General features: G+C 46.0%; 1 gene segment (V, D, J or C); it reads right to left on the reverse strand.

Annotated features, from left to right (window-relative positions):
• Positions 1-2,613: 2,613 nt before the first annotated feature.
• Positions 2,614-2,982, reverse strand: LOC148144561 (T cell receptor alpha variable 26-2-like). The segment is given in 1 exon segment: positions 2,614-2,982. A coding segment is annotated over 1 exon segment (369 nt).
• Positions 2,983-19,385: the final 16,403 nt, after the last annotated feature.

Below are 19,385 nucleotides of genomic sequence, written 5' to 3' on the forward strand. Positions count from 1 at the left end.
CAGTTCACTGGATACTGCTCAAAACAACAGACGTGGCCTCCTTCTCCGTATAATACTGTGAACAGGTGAGACCCTGCATTTCAAATTCATGTGCAACGTCCACCGATTTCAGACTGCTTCGTAACCAAGTCTTTATTCCGCAACGAAATTTCCAATGAGTGAAACAGTGAAATCAAATGTTTTTGCTCCTGCACTGACTGAAACGATCCATTGTGACCGGAATTAGTTAACTTTGCCGTGTCTCATTGCACACGTAACTGCTGTGTTTATATCAGATGCCCTGCAGTGTGTCAGATGTCGAGCATTGCCAGCAGCGCCCATACAAGGCAACTAAATATTCTAAAGAAAAAGGAAACGAATTGTTGAAAAGCCTCCTTCATTTTACTGGGAATGGTGGAAGAGCAGAGATACATGTCAACAGACCAACCAAATCCTGATTGAAGTGAATGTACCATAGATGACACAAAAGTAAACGAGAAGGCAAGTGGCCTTGATGATTCAAACAGCTCACAAGAAGACCACGTTAGAGACTGTCCCAGTGAGTGTGACTATATCGTACTCTGGCGAGATCTCAAGGAAATTTACAGCGCCAAGAAATGAACACTTTCTGAGTGCGGCAATACCAAATCATGAATTAAAGGAAGTATTCGCGTGCTGTCGCTGTGCTGGCTCAGCGGTTAGCACTCCTGTCTCCAAACACCAAAGAGCCAGGTTCGATTTCAGCCTCAGGTGACAGTCTGCGTGAAATTTACAAGTTTTCCCTCTGTCTGCATGAGTTTCCTATATTTGCACCGGAATTCACCCACAGTCCAATAATGGATCAGACAGGAATATTAGCAACACGAGATGTCGGGTGAGGGTCGATCTGGTGTGATGACCAACTGAGATTGAGTGGGCCAAATGCCCCGCTGCCATACTGTGTGGACTATGCTTAGGTTGTATAATAAATGATATTTTTAATTATTTATCCATTTGTGAGACGTGGCCATCCCTGGCTAGCCAGCATTTATTGCCCATTCCTAGTTGCCCTTGAGAAAGTGGCAATGAGTTGCCTTCTTGAACCACTGCAGTCAACCTGCTGTGGGTTGACCCACAATGCCACAGATGGAAATCCAAGATTTTTACACAGACCCGTTGAAGGAATGGCAATATATTTTCAAGTCAGGATGGTGTCACGAAGGTGGTCATTTTTCTACAAGCTGTTCCTGTTCTCAACCTGTGTCCTTGGCTTTTTTTTTCCAGAGTTTCTGTAAAACAGTCTGGGCTCCGAATCGACTTAATTGGTACAGAGATGAAAAGGATTTTGTGGTGTGGAGGGCGGGTGGTGGCCTTTTTGTTTATACGTAAACAAATAAGACTTTAGGCCAAAGCTTTAATGTTTCAGAAGTGGCCTGTATTATGAAAGGGTAATGGTCAGTCCAGGAAGCTGAATTCTTGGTGTTAGTCAGGTTCGCAGTAGTGGACTGTTTGGAAACAGGCTGCTAATCTCTCTTTCCTTCGCCCTTTTAACTTCGATCTGAAAACCTCTGTTTCATCTTACTCTATGTTGAAGGGGGTTGTATGTTGGGACTGTTGTGTATATTCTGAAAAGCATAATTTATTTAGTTTGGATAGACCGACTACGATGGGTCATCCATATTCTCTTCTTTGTGATTCATTCCGTAATTTTGTGAAGACAGTTTTGCCTGTTTTAAAACCTGGTAGTCAACCTCGCTAACTTACTGCGTGTAAATTTCACTGATCGCTTATCGAAGCACATTATAAAGTTTTGGGTCTGGGCTGTCTGCTTAAGAATGTTTTGAGCGGACTGGCCTAGTCCAGAACAATGGTGAGTGGCTGAGACGGAATCTTTAAGGTGGCGGTGTTCCCATATGTCTGCTGATCCTTGTCCTTGCAGGTGGAAGTGGTTGCAAGTTTGGAAGGTGCTATCTGAGGATCTTAGCTAAATGGCGGTAGATGCTTGTGAATGTTGTGCCAATCAAACGGGCTGCTTTGTCCTGGATGGTGTCAAGAATCTCCAGATTATTTGCAGCTGCACTCATCCAGACAAGTGGGGAGTATTCCATCACACTACTGACTTGTGCCTTGTCGACGGTGGACAGGCTTTCAGGAGGCAGGAAGTATATGTTACTCGCTGCACTCATCCTAGTTTCTGCGTTGTGTCCAGTTGAGTTCTTATTCTTTGAAACCCGCACGAGGTAGACAGTGGGAGATTCGGTGAAGTTACATTGCATTAAAGGAAATTCCACTATTTTTCCTTCATGTCTCCTTCTACTGTGATTTGACCTGATCTTTCACATCATCCTTGTTATTTTTCTCTTTCTTCCATTTCTTCTTCAATCGTTTCTCATCGTTCTGCCCTCTGCAAGTATTATTAAAGTATCTCTCCACTTTTCCATTTCTCCATCACTCTTCCATGTTTGCCAACATATACTTCCTTCACCTCCATCCGCATCTCCAATTGTCTTCACTTTTGACCATCTTTAAATTAACCTGTTCCATACTTTCTGGTGTATTTTGCTGTTATTTCCATTGTCTCAGATTTTGGCGCTCAGAATTAGTAACACTGATACTTCAAACTCACCATACTGGAACTCCCACTCTGTGCTGGTTTTAGTACACGCTCTCCATCAGTGTGTCACACTGTGTCTTCATTGCACAGAGATAGATTGCTGTGTCATTAAGTCTGGCGTCTTTCACAGTCAGTGTACTGAGTTTGTAGTCTCCACTGATTGAAGCAGTGATCCTCTCGGGCTGATCATTTTCCCTTTTGGCCATCACCAGATGCTGGGGTGGCTGATTCGGGACCTGTCTGTACCAGTGTATTGCGTCCGACATAGTGATAATGGAGCAATTCATGGACACAATTCCCACTTCACTAACAACCATCCACGGAGGAAGTTGCGTGACATCGCCTGCTCCAGTCACATCCGTGGAAGTCAGAGTGGAAAACATCAGAAGGACTCTGCAAATTCGGAACATTATCAGATTGCAAGAGCAGTGGCAGACACAATTGTCCGCAAGGCTCTGTTGAGGAACTGGACGCAATTGTTACATTTGCACAAGTAAATTTTGACGTCTATCGCAGACAAGCCTTCCTATTGGAGTTGCAGAAGACGCTTAGTCTTGGTGTTTGTTTCTGTAACAAGCCTCTCACATTGAAAGTTGCTCAATGTCTGGAAGGTCACTCCTCCTTCAGCCGACGTCGTCAATATTTATCCCAGATTCACACTGCCATCTAGTTGTAAGTACAAATAATTGCGACATCCAATTACACTTCACGCGATACTGCTCAATGAAAGCAGATATGTCCTCCTTCCCAGTAGAACACTGTGAGCAGCTGAGAATCTGCATTTCAATTTCATTTGCAGCATCCAACGATTTCAGACGATGTTCCTCCGGCATTGTAATCAAAGCTTTATTCCTCAAGGCAATTTTTGATGAATGAAGCAGTAGAATCGAATGCTGCTTTTGCTGCATTTACTGGGCAGATATATTATAATCGCAATTATTTAACTTCACTTTACCTTATTGTAAATGTAACTCCTATATCTATATCAGATGCACTGCAGTTTGTCAAGTAAATGGCTCATGGCCACATTGTTCTGGACAATTAGAGGTAGATTTTGGATTAGTGGTGCAGGAAGAGCACAGCAGTTCAGGCAGCATCCGAGGAGCAGCAAAATCGACGTTTCGGGCAAAAGCCCTTCATCAGGAATAAAGGCAGAGAGCCTGAAGCGTGGAGAGATAAGCTAGAGGAGGGTGGGAGTGGGGAGAGAGTAGCATGGAGTACAATAGGTCAGTGGGGGAGGGGATGAAGGTGATAGGTCAGGGAGGAGGGTGGAGTGGATAGGTGGAAAAGAAGATAGGTAGGTAGGACAAGTCATGGGGACAGTGCTGAGCTGGAAGTTTGGAACTAGGGTGAGGTGGGAGAAGGGGAAATGAGGAAACTGTTGAAGTCCACATTGATGCCCTGGGGTTGAAGTGTTCCGAGGCGGAAGATGACGCATTCTTCCTCCAGGCGTCTGGTGGTGAGGGAGCGGCGGTGAAGGAGGCCCAGGACCTCCATGTCCTTGGCAGAGTGGGAGGGGGAGTTGAAATGTTGGGCCACAGGGCGGTGTGGTTGATTGATTCGGGTGTCCCGGAGATGTTCCCTAAAGTGCTCTGCTATGAGGCGTCCAGTCTCCCCAATGTAGAGGAGACCACATCGTGAGCAACGAATGCAATAAATGATATTAGTGGATGTGCAGGTAAAACTTTATGAATGTGGAAGGCTCCTTTAGGGCCTTGGATGGAGGTGAGGGAGGAGGTGTGGGCGCAGGTTTTGCAGTTCCTGCGGTGGCAGAGGAAGGTGCCAGGATGGGAGGGTGGGTTGCGGGGGGTGTGGACTTGACCAGGTAGTCATGAAGGGAACAGTCTTTGTGGAAGGCAGAAAGGGGTGGGGAGGGAAATATATCCCGGGTGGTGGGGAGTTTTTGGAGGTAATGGAAATGTCGTCTGATGATTTGGTTTATGCGAAGGTTGGTAGATGGGAGGTGCGGGAGGTGCGGGATGTGGACGAGATGCGTTGGAGGACATCTTTAACCACGTGGGAAGGGAAATTGCGGTCTCTAAAGAAGGAGGCCATCTGGTGTGTTCTGTGGTGGAACTGGTCCTCCTGGGAGCAGATACGGCGGAGGCGGAGGAATTGGGAATACGGAATGGCATTTTTGCAAGAGGTAAGGTGGGAAGAGGTGTAATCCAGGTAGCTGTGGGAGTCGGTGGGTTTGTAAAAAATGTCAGTGTCAAGTCGGTCGTCATTAATGGAGATTGGGAGGTCCAGGAAGGGGAGGGAGGTGTCAGAGATGGTCCAGGTAAATTTAAGGTGAGGGTGGAATGTGTTGGTGAAGTTGATGAATTTCTCAACATCCTCGTGGGAGCATGAGGTGGTGCCAATGCAGTCATCAATGTAGCGGAGGGAAAGGTGGGGAGTGGTGCCGGTGTAATTACGGAAGATGGACTGTTCTATGTAGCCAACAAAGAGACAGGCATAGCTGGGGCCCATACGTGTGCCCATGGCTACCCCTTTGGTCTGGAGGAAGTGGGAGGATTCGAAGGAGAAATTGTTAAGGGTGACGACCAGTTCGGCCAAACAAATGAGAGTGTCGGTGGAAGGGTACTGTTGGGGACGTCGGGAGAGGAAAAAAACGGAAGGCTTGGAGGCTCTGGTTATGGCGGATGGAGGTGTAGAGGGATTGGATATCCATGGTGAAGATGAGGCATTGGGGCCGGGGAAACGGAAGTCTTGGAGGAGGTGGAGGGTGTGGGTGGTGTCTCGAATGTATGTGGGGTGTTCCTATTCTAGGGGGGATAGGACAGTGTTGAGGTAGGTAGAGATGACTTCAATGGGGCAGGAGCATGCTGAGACAATGGGTCAGCCAGGGTTGTCAGGCTTGTGGATCTTGGGAAGGAGGTAGAACCGGGCAGTGCAGGGTTCCCGGGCTATGAGGTTGGAAGCTGTAGGTGGGAGATCTCCTGAGGTGATGAGGTTCTGTTTGGTCTGGGAGATGATGGTGTGGTGATGGGGGTGGGGTCATGGTCAAGGGGGCGGTAGGAAGAGGTGTCCTCGAGTTGGCGTTTGGCTTCAGTGGTGTAGAGGTCAGTGCGCCAGACTACCACTGCGCCCCCTTTATCCGCTGGCTTGATGGTGAGGTTGGGATTGGAGCAGAGGGATTGGAGGGCTGCGTGTTGTGAGGGTGAGAGGTTGGAGTGGGGGAGTGGGGTAGACAGATTGAGGCTGTTAATGTCCCGGCGGCAGTTGGAAATGAAGAGGTCGAGGGTGGGTAATAGGCCAGCGTGGGGTGTCCAGGTGGATGCAGTGAGTTGGAGGTAGGCCGGAGTCCTGATTGTGAAAGTAACCTCGGAGGTGGGGGCAGCAGAAGAAGTTTTTACCTAATTAGAGGTAGATGGCAGCGTTACTAGCCACTCACATACAGGATTGCCAAATGTTTTAAAAGGAAAAAAGCAAATTGGTAAAGTCTCCATCATCTGAATGGGAATGGTGTAAGAGCAGAGATATACGCCAACGTGAGATGCAAATCCTGCTACGTTTACAGATGACACAAACATAAATGGGAAGGTAAGTGCTGATGATGATTCAAAGAGTCCACAAGAAGACCAGGTTATCACCTGCTCCAGTCAGTGTGACTAATGCATACTCTGATGAGATCTCTTGTAATTTTGCAACACCAGGAAATGAGCAATTTGTGAGTTGGCGCAATACCAAGTCCTGAATCTCCAGGAAGAATCCCACAGATTTTGTCATTGTGTCTCAGTTGTTCGGACTGCTGCCAAACGGCACCAAAGACCCAGGTTCGAGTTCAGCGTCAGGTGACACTCTGCACATTTTCCCTCTGTCTATGTCAGTTTCCTGCGGGTGTTCTGGAATCCTCCGACAGTCCAAACGTGTAGCTGAATTAGCCAGAGGCGATGCAGGGATAGTTTGGGTGTGTTTTTCTTCAGAGACTCGACGGTTCCAATAATCTGCTGCCATACTGTAGGCATTCTATGATTAGAGTGCTAAAACATTTTTTTTTATTCGTGAGATGAGGTTGTCGCTGGCTTGCCAGTATTTATTGCCCATTCCTTGTCCGTGTTGAGGATTTTGTAGCGAGCTGCCTTCTTGAACCGCTGCAGTCCATGTGCTGTGTGTGGACACATAATGCCATTTGGGAGGGATTTCCAGGATTTTCACCAAACGACAGTGAAGGAACGCTGATATATTTCCAAGTTAAATGGTGAGTGGCTTCGACGGGACTTTGAATGTGGTGGTGTTCCTACATATCTCCTGGCCCTCTACGTGTTCGTGGGTTTGGAAGGTACTGTCTAATGATCGTTGGTAAACCTCTGCACTGACACTTACAGGTAGTGCACACTCAGAGTCGGGAGTGGAAGGGGTGGATGCCTATGGATGCTGTGATAATCTAACAGGCTGCTTTGTCTTGGATAGTGTCAAGATTCTTGAGTATTGTTGGGGGTGCACTCATTCAGGCAGTTAGAGAGAATTCCATCACACTCCTAACTTGCGCCTTGTAAATGGTGGGCATTCTTTAGGGAATCAGGAAGTACGTTACTCTCCACAGTAATCCGAACCTCTGACCTGCTCTTGTACCCATTGTGTTTATGTGGTGAGTCCTGTTAAGTTATTTGTCATTAAATTCCCCCAGGACGTTGACAGTGGAGCAGTCAGTGATGGTAACATTATTTTCAAAGAAAATCTATCATATTTTCTTCATGTTTCCTTTTATTGTGTATAAGCTGACCTTTAAACTCTGCACATCATGCTTGTTATTTTTCGCTTACTTCCAGTTCTTCTTCAACAGGTTCCCAACATACTGCCCACTGCAAGCATTGTTGAACTATCTCTATACTTTCCTTTTTTCTCTATCATTTTTCTGATGTGCAAGTATACACTTCCTTCATCACCATCTGCATGTGTAATTGTCTTCACCGCTGACCATCTTTAACTTAAGCTGTTCCATGCTTTCTGGTGAATTTTGTTCTCATTTCTCATATCTCAGCTTTTGGGGCACAGAATTAGTAACACAGATACTGCAAAATCAACGTATTGGAACTCCCACTCCATGCAGGTTTTCGTACACGCCGTCCACCTGTTTGCGACACTGTGCCTTCATTGCACAGAGGTAGGTGGCGGTGTCATTAAGTCTGGTGTCTTTGACAGCCAGGGTACTGATTTTGTAATCTCCACTGATTGAAGCGGCGATCCTCTTAGGCTGATCATCGTCTCTTTTAGCCATCACCACAAGCTGGGGTGGCTGATTCGGGAGCTGTCTATACCAACGCACGTTGGTTGCTGTACTGGCGAAAGAGCAATTCATGGACACAATTCCCATTTCTCTAACAACTATCCAACGGGGAGAGTTACTTCACTTCGCCTTTTCCAGTCACCTCCGTGGCCATCAGAGTGGAAAACATCAGGAGGATTTTGCAAATTTAGAACATTATCAAATTGCAAGGACAGTGGTGAACGCAATTTTCCACAGAGCTCTGGTGAGGAATCAGATACAAATGTTATTTTTATAAGCGTACACAACTGGAATAATGCATGCTTTATGTCTAACTCTGAACTGCCTTCCTGTTAAAGTTGCAGAAGAAGCTGAGCCTTGGTTTATGTTTCTGTCATAAGCCTCTCACATTGCCCGTTGCTCACAATGTCTGGAAGATCACTCCTCCTCCAGCCCTCATTTTTAATATTGATCACAGATTCGCACTGCCCTCTAGTGGCCTGTACATGTAATTGCGACGTTCACTCATTACGCTTCACAGGATTGTGCTCAATGAGAACAGGTCTGTCGTCCCTCCCGGGAAAACACTGTGAACAGGTGAGACTGTGCATTTCTCATTTATTCGCACCGTCCAACGATGTCAGAATGCCTTCCTCCTGCATTGCAACCAATGCTTTCTTCCACACAGCGATTACTCTCAGTGCAATGACAGAAATGCATTGAAATTGTCGATGTGTACTTTGAAACCGTGTGGTTGTTCAAACTGATCCGATGTGAGACGCCTTCTCGTCGTTGGATTGTCAGCAGAACCAGTAAGATGGAGCTAATCATTATATTTTTTTATTTCAAAAATATACTTTATTCATAAAATAATTTTGGTGGTCTGTACAGTTGGTCATGCCATAGATACGTAAACAGTTATATGAGGAGATCAGAATTTATCATTTGTATATACAGGTCTGTACGTGTATCAAGCATATGTCCATATATTTAGCTGAGGCATCAGCAGAGCCCAAATGACTGCGTGGGCCGAACCTCGACAAACACTACTGCATTCCCCTCCAGAATTCCTCTGCATAGGCACATTCCAGAAGGAGGTGTGTGACAGTCTCGTCCCGCCCCCCCACCCCTGCAGCCGCTTCGAGGGCAGCGTGCGGTGCTGCTGAGAGTCCGGGCGTGCATAAAGGATCTCACCGGCAGAGCCCTTCTCACCACCAGCCAAGCCATGGCTTGGTGCTCGTTGGAAAGTCCTGGCGATGAGGCATTAATTGAGGGTTCTTTCTGCTGCCTTCTGAATCAAACCAAACCACAGATATGACCTCTGCTCAGGGGTCCACAGTTCAGTCAGTGTGACTGCGAAGAGGGTGGAGGATGGATCGCTGATTACACGGAGTCTTCTTCATGAAGAGAGTCCTCCTGCATTGCTGTGGCTTCCAAACAACAGGTATGTTCTGTCTGCAGAACTCCCCCAGTGGTGGCTGCATCAACATGACCTTCAGGAGCGTGAAGCAATGTGGAGAACTCCTGATGTTATTCTGGGGTCAAAGATAGGTGAGGCTCCACTCTGCTTCCTGTCCGCAGCATTATTATTCACTCTCCTTGCACAGAAGGGCCAGAATGTGACAATCCATTTGCACAAGCCCTCACGTCCCAGAAGCAGATGGCCTGATCTTCCTGGGAAACGCACCTGCAGCTTCAAGGTGGCAGCACCGACGGAATGGACCCCATAGGAATTTGGACCCAGCCATCTGCAGGTAAAAGTGACCCTCAACGTGGACGCCAGTGGGTATATATTCCGCCCACACACAGGCTTTGTGTTCGAAGGGAAACAAGGCTACCTGACAGACGCAGTACAACCGAGCTTGGCCAGGACATGCTGGCGGTCCGTGCCATTTTGTTTCTGGTAGCTACCATGTGCAAATCCATGATGAAAGGCAGAATCACATTGATCTGCCAGAGGAGGGGGAGCGGGAGCGCATTAGAAATTGGTATCTGTTGATTCTGTTGACGTCATCGCCAATTGGGTCAACGTGATCCACCCCGACCAACCCTGTGCTGTACCGAGCATGACAACTTAGAAGTCTCTCATGCTCCTCAGGGATGCAATCGCTTAAATGCAAGATATCGGGGTGGATATCTGCCTCATCAGCCCGGACCAGGAGAAGGCCTATGATGGGATGGATATCACACACCTACGTTCGAGATATGCTCTCCAAAAACAGTTTTGAGGAGGGAACCTGCAATTCGATCTGACTGCTCTACGCCAACATCATTAGCACAGTCTCAATCAATGGGTGCGAATTAGAAAGTTTCCGGATCAAGTCGGGTGTCAGGCAGGGCTATCCCCACTCTCCTGACTTGTTTGTGTATAGTGTAGAGTCTTTGCTGTGTCCGTCAGGAAGAGTGTTAGCATGAGAGGGGTGACTATTCCATGCAGCGGAGTCCAGCAAAGTCAAAGCCTCCCTTGGATGACGTTTTGCTTCAATTCTCCTCGGGAGCCAAGGGAAATCAAGGCAAGAGTGGAGGCCGTGTTCTTTGGGAACTGGGCCGACTGATCATTCATCCCCTTCACCGTCAGGACAGATAACCAGAAGGTGCACGGGATATTGTTCAGAGCATGCGCAAAATGTTGAGAGGAGCGCATCACCAAAAGGAAGCAGAAATGGAGCTTTTGGCAGCACCGCTCCCTCTCCGTTGTGGGTAAAAACCTGGTCATCAGGGGTGAGGCATTCTCTCTGTTGTTGGACATGGTGCAGGTCTGGCCCATTCCCCGAACCTGTGCTGTTTCAGTCACCAGAGCTATTTTCCACTTCATCTGGAAGCCTAAAGCAGTCCGGGTCTGGTGGGATCACATGTACAAAACGCTGGATAAGGAAGGGATATAACTTAGCCAGCGTTGCCCTCACCCTGAGAGCCACCTTTGTGTGTGGCTGCATCAAGCTGTGCGTGAATGCTCGCTACATAAACACCAATTGTCACTGTGCACCGAGGTTTTACCTGCCAACAGTGTTGTGATCGATGGGCCTGCCCTCGCTTCTGTAGAATTCTCCAAGTCGTCGGAGCATCCCATGTTGTCACCTACCCTGCATCAATAAACTTGCAAATCGAAACACCTTTGACCACCAGTCTATCAGGAAGTGGTCAGCACATAGCATCCTCGAGACACTGACAGAAAGGTGGATCCTGTCGGGTGGCTGCCTGAGCAGACTTTCAAGTAATTTGACAAAATGCCTCATCACCAGAACTTTCTAACAATCACCAAAACACCACAAGTCGTCTGGTGGTGAGAAGGACACTAACTGTCAGATCCACATTGCACACTCGGTCAGTCTGCACCACCGCACGCTGCCTTTGTGGAGGGTATTTACTGTTATACATCTCCTTTTGGAATGTGCCTTTGCAAAGCAAGTCTGGAGGAAGTTGCAATGGTTTGTGCCAAGATTCGCCCCGAGCTGCTCCATGACACAGGGACACACACGGAGGACCATCAGGTCTGTGAACAACGCTCTTTGTTCTGCCTGGAAACTTGTTGTTCTTCCAGAACAAGGAATTGCCCCCGACTGAGTATTGCAGACTGACACATCCTTAACATGGTAAGGGATGCACTGAAGCTTGAGGCAGCTGCCGCCGAGGTGCACTGGAGAAAGACCACTGTCTGAGCTCTTTCTGCTGAAGGTAAATGGGGGTCTGTTCTGTTATTGGAGACTACTCATGACCTAAGAATGAGTAAACGTTAGTATTGTACGAGTAAGACAAGTGTTTTATTGATAGATTCAAAGATTTTTTTTCATGTTTGTTACTTGATGTGCAACTGTATAGAACTGAATTGTTTTTGTGATAATGCATACAGACAGAGATTTTGAATGAATGAAGAATATTTTGAAATATAAAAAATGTTTATTTCTTTCTGTTATGAACAACTGGAAGAGCGACATTGACAGCTCGTTACAGTGAATCACTCTGTTAGGATCTGTCAGAAATCACTCCACTCTGCCTCTCACATACACACACACACACACACACACACACACACACACACACACACACTCACACACACTCACACACACACACACAAACACACTCACACACACACACACACTCACACACACACACACACTCACACACACTCACACACACACTCACACACACACACAATCACACACACACACACTCACACACACACACAATCACACACACACACACACACTCACACACACACACAATCACACACACACACACACTCACACACACACACACACACACACACACTCACACACACACACAATCACACACACACACACACACACAATCACACACACACACACTCACACACAATCACACACACACACACACTCACTCACACACACACACACACACTCACACACACACACACACACTCACACACACACACACACACACAGTTCATTCATCTCCTTCTGCTAAAGAATGTAATGGATTCTTTATACTGGTGTCTGTAAGGACGTGGAATCTGAAGTTTGGAGCAGAAATGGAGTCATGGCTAGTGTGGAAACTGGAAGGGTGTAGGATATGAGGAACAGAATCAGGCCATTTGGCCCATCATCGAATCTGTCCTGCCATTTGATCACGTTACGCAAACCCATTATTCTGCCTTCTCACTGTAACCCTCGATTCCCTTATTAACCAAGAAGCTATCTATTTCTGTCTAAAATACACTCGATGAGTTGGTCTCCACTACTTCTGCAGCGATGAGTTCCACAGATTCTCCACCCTCTGGCTGAAGAAATTCCTCCTCATTTCAGTTCTAAAAGGGTCACGCTATTCAGTCTTGTCGGTATTCTGGAAGTTTCAATCAGATTCCCCATCCTTCTAAACTCTATCGAGTACAATCCAGAGACTTCAACCACCTCTCATATGACATGCTACTTGGAAACTTCCTCTGAACCCCGTCCAGGGCCAGCACACCCTTCCTTAGAGATCGGGCTAAAAGATGCTCACAACATTCCAAATGCTGTCCGACTAGAGCCTTATACAGCCTCAATCATGCATCCCCTTGCTCTTGCATTCTGGTGATCTCAAAATGAATGCCAATATTTAATTTGCCTTTCTAAATGCGAACTCGTACAATCATACAGCACTGAAACAGGGCCTTCAGTCCAACCCAACTGTGCAGTACAGACATCCCAATCTGATCGAGTCTCCCGTAGGTACGTGCTCAGCTGCATATGTGTGCCAGTCAGTGGGTGCGCGCACCTCTGCATATTATATCTGTGTGCTTGTATGTGTGTGTTTTATGTTTCTGTCTGTGTTTCTGCCTGTGTGCGTTCGTCTGTGTATGCTTGTGTTTCTACGTGTATCTGTCATCGTGCGTTTCTGTCTGTGTATTCATTTCTGCGCTTAGTTGGAGAAATGTGGGTGCAGGTTGGATGCATTATCTCCCTGTTGCTCTCGTCGGCTTAAAACAAATGACATAATGTCACCACCTGCTGGAGGATCGACGCTACTACACAAGTGACGCATGTTTAATCAGGAATTTTTATGAGGGCTCCTGGTGGGAATTTAACGTGGGTTACTTTTGGGGGGAGCGGAGCTAAAACTAAGGTTCATGGATGAAAAGTAAGGAGGCATAATTTAAAACAGAGATGAGAGAAAGCGATTCAAGGGCAGCCAAATACATGGCATATTGTTGACTCTGCTGCAGGGGGAGGGAGAAAGAGGTATAGAGATACTATAGTTGCAGTGGATTCTATCGTAAGGGAATAGATGGGCACTTTTGTGGCTGAAAACAGGAGTCCAGAATGGTGTGCTGTCTGCCTGGTTTTGGGATGCTCCATGTCTCAGAGCAGTTGCAGGGCATTCTGGTGGAGGAGGGCAAACAGCCAGTAATCGCAGTACACCTTGGTACGGACGACATAGGAAAAAGCAAGGATGTGATCCCAAAAGCAGAGTATAGAGAACTAGGAAAAAAACTGGAAATGCTGTACCTCGAAGGTACTTATCTCAGGATTGCTATCAGTGAAATGACCCAGTCACGATAGAAGAGCAGGATATATGCGATGAACACTTGGCTAAAAGGATGGTGTGAGGGGGGTGTATCAGATTCGTAGGACATTAGGACCGATTCTGTGGCAGGTAGGACCTGTTCAAACTGAACTGGTTGCATCTGGGCAGGTCCGGGACTGATTCCTTGGGGGTGGAGTTGGTTAGACGAGTTGAGGAGGATTTAAACTCATGTGATAGGGGAATCAGCGCCAGAGGAGCACAGCAGCAGATGGACATAGTAAGGGAGATGGGGAAACCATGGCAAAAATGACTAACAACAAGAGCAGTCAAGGTAACCCTGCTGAAAAGAGCAGGGGAGGTAGTCTGAAATCTATATGCTTCAATGTCAGAGATATAATGGGAAGGAATAAGGCCTGTCAGAGACGAAAGTGGGATGTTGTATGTGGAGATCACAAAGGTGCCAAATGAATATTTCACATCTGTTTTCAGTCAGGAACAGGAGAATATTGTGGTGGAGAAGTCTGAGATACGGGTTATTAGTCTTGGAAGGATGGACGTCAGTAAGGAGGAGGTGTTATCAATTACAGAAGGTGTGAAAGCAGATAAGTCCCCAAGGCCTGATGGGATCTTTCCGATAATTCTCTGGGAAGCTTGGAGGAGATGGTGGTGCCTTTGGTCTTGATCTTCGAGTCGTCATTGTCTACAGGTTTAGTGCCAGAGGACTGGAGGGTTGCAAATGTTGTATCCTTGTTCAACAAGGGCAGTAGACATGGCACAGGTAATTATAGACCAGTGAGCCTTATGTCTGTTTTTGGGAAAACGTTTGGAAAGGATTATAAGAGATAGGATTTATAATCATCTAGCAAGCAACAATTTGATTGGAAACAGTCAACATGAATTCATCATGGTATCACACAAACCCCATTGAGTATTTTGAGAAGTGGACCAAGCATGTGGATGAGGGTAGGGCAGTTGACGTGGTGTACATGGACTTAAGGAAAGCCTTTGGTACGTTTCCGCATATAGACTATTGGCTGAAATGTGGAGGCATGGGATTGAAGGTGATTTAGCAGTTTGAATGAGAAACTGGCTTCCAGAACGAAGGCAACGAGTTGTGATTAATGGAAAGCAATCAGGCTGGAGTCCGGTTACTAGTGGTGTGCTACAAGGATCTGTTTGGGATCGTTGCTGTTTTTCATTTTTTAATAAATGGCTTTGACACAGCTACAGTTGAATGAGTCAGTAAGTTGGCAGATGATACTAAAGTCAGTGGAGTGGTGAACAGTGTGGAAGAATGTCGCTGGTTTCAGGGAGACTTGGATTAACAGCAGAATTTGGCTGAAAGGTGGCAAATGGAGTTCAATGCAGATAAACGTGAGGTGATGGGAAGAATAGCAGGAAGGCAGAATACTGGGTCAAATGGAAGATTCTTGGGAGCGTGGATATGCAGAGGAATCTTGTAGTCCATTTACATAGATCTTGGAAAGTTGTAACCCAAGTTGATAGTACAGTTAAGAAAGCATACGTTGTGTTTGGTTTCATTGGTAGTGGGATTGAGTTCCCGAGCCGCGATGTCATGCGGCAACTGTACAAAATGCTAGTGCGGCCTCACTTGGAGTATTGTGTGCAGTTCTGGTCGCCCCATTTCAGGAAGGATGTGGAAGCATTGGAAAATGTGCAGAGGAGATTTACCCAGGATATTGTCTGGTCTGGAGTGAAGGTCTTATGAGGAAAGGCTGAGGGTCTTGGGTCTGTTCTCATTGGAGAGAAGAAGGCTAAGAGGGAATTTATGAGAGACATACAATACGATCATAGGATTAGATAGGGTTGACAATAAAAGTCTTTTTCTGAGGATGATGACGTCTACTTGTACGTGGCAGTATAGCTGCAAACTGAGGGGTGATAGATTTAAGACAGATGTCAGAGGCAGGTTGTTCACTCGGAGACTGGTAAGGGTGTGGAATGCCCCACCTGCCAATATAGTTAACTCAGCTACATGAGAGACATTTAAACAGTCCTTGGAGAGGTATATGGATGATGATGGGATAGTGTAGGGTGATGGGAATAGATTAGTTTACCAGGTGGGCCCCTTATAGAGGGCTTAACAACCTGTTCTGCGCTGTATTGTTCTATGTTCTATGTAGATGAACTGAACAGCTTTGGTTAGTACTTGAAACTATGACATTCCTGCAATTACAAAGACCTGGCTGTAGGAGAGACAGTATCGACATCTGAATGTCCCAGGATTTAGGTGTTTCAAGTGTGATAGATGGGGAGGTAAGAGGAATGGGGGAGTTTCATTACTGGTTTTCCTTGGAGGCAGCTCTTTGATGGTAAATATGCATCAAACATCTGGGAGTATTTCAAATGCTAGTTGATAAGAGTTCAGGAGTGTCGTGCGCCTGCAAGAACAAAGGAGAGGTATGGAAAGTTATATGAATCATGGATAATCAGGGATGTTATGACCTTGGTCAAAAAGGAAAAGGAAGCATACATAAGGTGTTGGAGGATGGGAACTGAGAATGCCTTGATTTATATAAGGAAAGTCAGAAAGAACTTAAACAAGGAATTAGAAGGGCTTAAAACAGCACATCAATAGTCATCAGTCAACATGATTAAGGAGAATTCCAAAGCATTTTGTTCGAATTTAAAACACAAGAAGACAGCCATTGAAAGGGTTCATATATTTAAGGACAAAGGAGGAAATCTATTTGTGGAGCCAGAAGACGTTGGTGAGGTCCTTAACCAGTACTTTGTGTTTGTATTCACGAAAGAGAAGGAATTGATGCGGCTGATCTCAGGGAAGGCACTGTCGGGTTTCTAAGCCAGATTGGTATTTAAAAGCAAGAGGTATTGTGTGCCTGAAAAAGCATTAAGGAAGATAGGTCCTCAGGACCTGATTGGATTTACCCCAGAATATCCAGGGAGGCAAATGAACAACATGCTGGCGCATTGACAGACATCCTTGTTTGCTCTTTCGAAACAGGTATGATCCCAGAGGACTTCAGAATAGACAATGTTGTTCCATTGTTTAAACGTAGTAGCAGGGATAATTCAGGAAATTACAGGCCTGCAAGCCTCACGTCAGTGGGAAGGAAATGATTGGAACTCATCCTCAGGGACATGATTTTTACGTATTCAGAAGCAATTGGATTTATTAGTGTTGGATAGCATGGTGTTGTGCAGGGGACGTTGTGCCTCACTAACTTGTTTGACTTTTTTGAGGAGGTAATGAAGATGATTGATGAGAGAAATGCAGTTTGTGTTGTCTACATGGACTGAAATAAAACCTTTCACAAGGTCTTCATGGCAGACTGGTACAAAAGATCAAGTCACATTGCATTAAGGTGAGCTGGCAAAATGGATACAGAACTGGCTCAGACATAGGCTACAGAGGGTAGCTGCAGATGGATGCTTTTTGGAATGGAGACTTGTGGCTACTGGGGTTGCACATGGATCAATGCTCTGACCTCTGCTGATCGCACCTTCATAAATGATTTGGAAGAAAACGTGGCTGTTCTAATCAGTAAGTTTGAGGATCATACAAATATTGTTGGGGATTGTTATTGTCAGAGAATATTGCAGGATATAGATCAACTGGAGGCATGGCAAGGAAAAAGGCAGAGTGAGTTTTATTTGGACAGATGCGAGGCGATGAGTTTTGAAAGGTCAAGTACAGGTGGAAATTATAAAGTGAATGGCAGAACCTGTAGGAGTCTTGATATGCTGAGGGATCTGGGTGTGTAGGTCCACAGAGCACTGAAGGTGGCAGTGCAGGTAGACAATGTAGCAAAAGAAAAGGCCTGTGGCAGTCTTGCCTTCATTGGAAGGGACAATGAATATAAGGATAGAAAGGTGGGCTGCATCATTACAGAATATCACTTCAGCCACACTTGAAAAATTGATACAGTTTTGGTCACTACACTACGAGAAGGATGCGGACGCAGGAGAGAGGGTACAGAAAAGGTTTACAATGATGTTGCCTGGCAAGGGGTAATTTTAGCTGCAAAGAAAGGTTGGATAGACTGGGTTTGCTTTCAACGGAACACAGGAGGTTGAGGGGCGAACTGATAGGTGTTTTGATATTGTAAATGGCGTGGATAGAGTTGAAAGTATGTGGCCTTCTCCCAGGGTGAAGGGCTCAATTAATAGGGGCACACATGTTCAAGGTGCGAGGGGAGATTGAAGAGAGATGTGCGAAGCATCTTTTCACTCACAGGGTGATGAGTGCTTGGAATACGCTGACAGAGAAGGTGATGGAAGCAGAGGCAGTAACAGCATTCAAGAAGCCCCTGGATGAATACATGAATAGGACAGGAGTAGAGGGATATACAGATCCTGTGAGTGAAGACAGTTTTAATATGGAAGTGCAAAATGTGGTACCACAGGCTTGGTGGGCCGAAGGGCCTGTCCCCCTGCTGTACTGTGCTTCGGAAACTGTCTCCAATGCCAGTATATCTTTCCTTAGAAAAGGGGCCCAAAACTGTTCACTACATTCCAGCTAGTCTGACGAGTAACTTTGACACTTTCTAAAAATAATCTGTGTTAATATAATCAACTTTTTTGGAGAAAGGGCCAACGGTATTACAAATAAGATTGTAGCTGAGCAAGCAATTCAGAATTTTTTAAAAAAATCTTTCTTGTCTTCCTTGAATAAACTGGAGTGACTTCCCCGGAAATGTAAATTCATCAGAATCGATTTTTACTCATGGTAAATGCATTCGGAGGTATTGCATTCTCACGATTTTCCCTCTTTGGTCCAACATTCCCTGGAGAAACACTAGCCATTTTTACCAACACTGATCTACTTATAGGATAAACAAACCAAAAGAAACTTGGATACTATTAGTCAGAAAACAAACGCAGAAATCGCTGGAAAACCTCAGCAGTTTCTGAGGAACGGTCACTTGACCCGAAATGTTAATTGATTTCTCTCCACAGTTGCTGCCAGACCTGCTGAGCTTTTCCAGCGATTTCAGTTCTCGTTTTTTTTTTACTTTATCGAATCATACAGCACGGAAACAGCTGCTTTGGTCCAACCAGTCCATGGCAAACATAACCCCAAACTAGCCCCCCGTGCCAGCCCCTGGTCCACATCCCTCCAAACCTGTCCTATTCATGTACTTATCTAAGTCTCTTTTCATCATTGCAACTGCACTTACATCCACCACACCCTCAGGACGTTCATTCCAAATGCAATCCACCCACTGTGTGAAAAGATTGCCCCTCATTTTTCTTTTAAAGTCCTGTTCCTTTTAGATCTCCAGCAATTTGACTTTAAATGTCCCACCCTATAACAGTGAAAACATATCAGTTCTCCTGACTCAGCTCCATCTTCTGCACTCGCTTTTAAGACAGGACCGTGGAGTGGAAATTACAATCAGATCTGTCACGATTTATCACATGGTGGCGTGTACTCCGAAATGTTCAAACGGCCCTCCTCCTCCTCGTTCACTTTTCCGAGGAATGGCAGCTTTCTACCATCGCAAGTCTCTTTGCCCTTCACTGAGAGGGTCACTGGAGATTTCCTCGTTCAGCTCCGGGCACAGCAAACTTTCCAGCTTCTTCGCTCCTCAGCGTCACCAAACGAGCTGCAGACTTCACAATTCGTTGCGCACT

Source organism: Chiloscyllium plagiosum, unplaced genomic scaffold, assembly GCF_037043375.1.
Source record: "Chiloscyllium plagiosum isolate Xiang-an unplaced genomic scaffold, Cpla_swu_hap1 HiC_scaffold_27, whole genome shotgun sequence".
NCBI lineage: Eukaryota > Metazoa > Chordata > Chondrichthyes > Orectolobiformes > Hemiscylliidae > Chiloscyllium > Chiloscyllium plagiosum.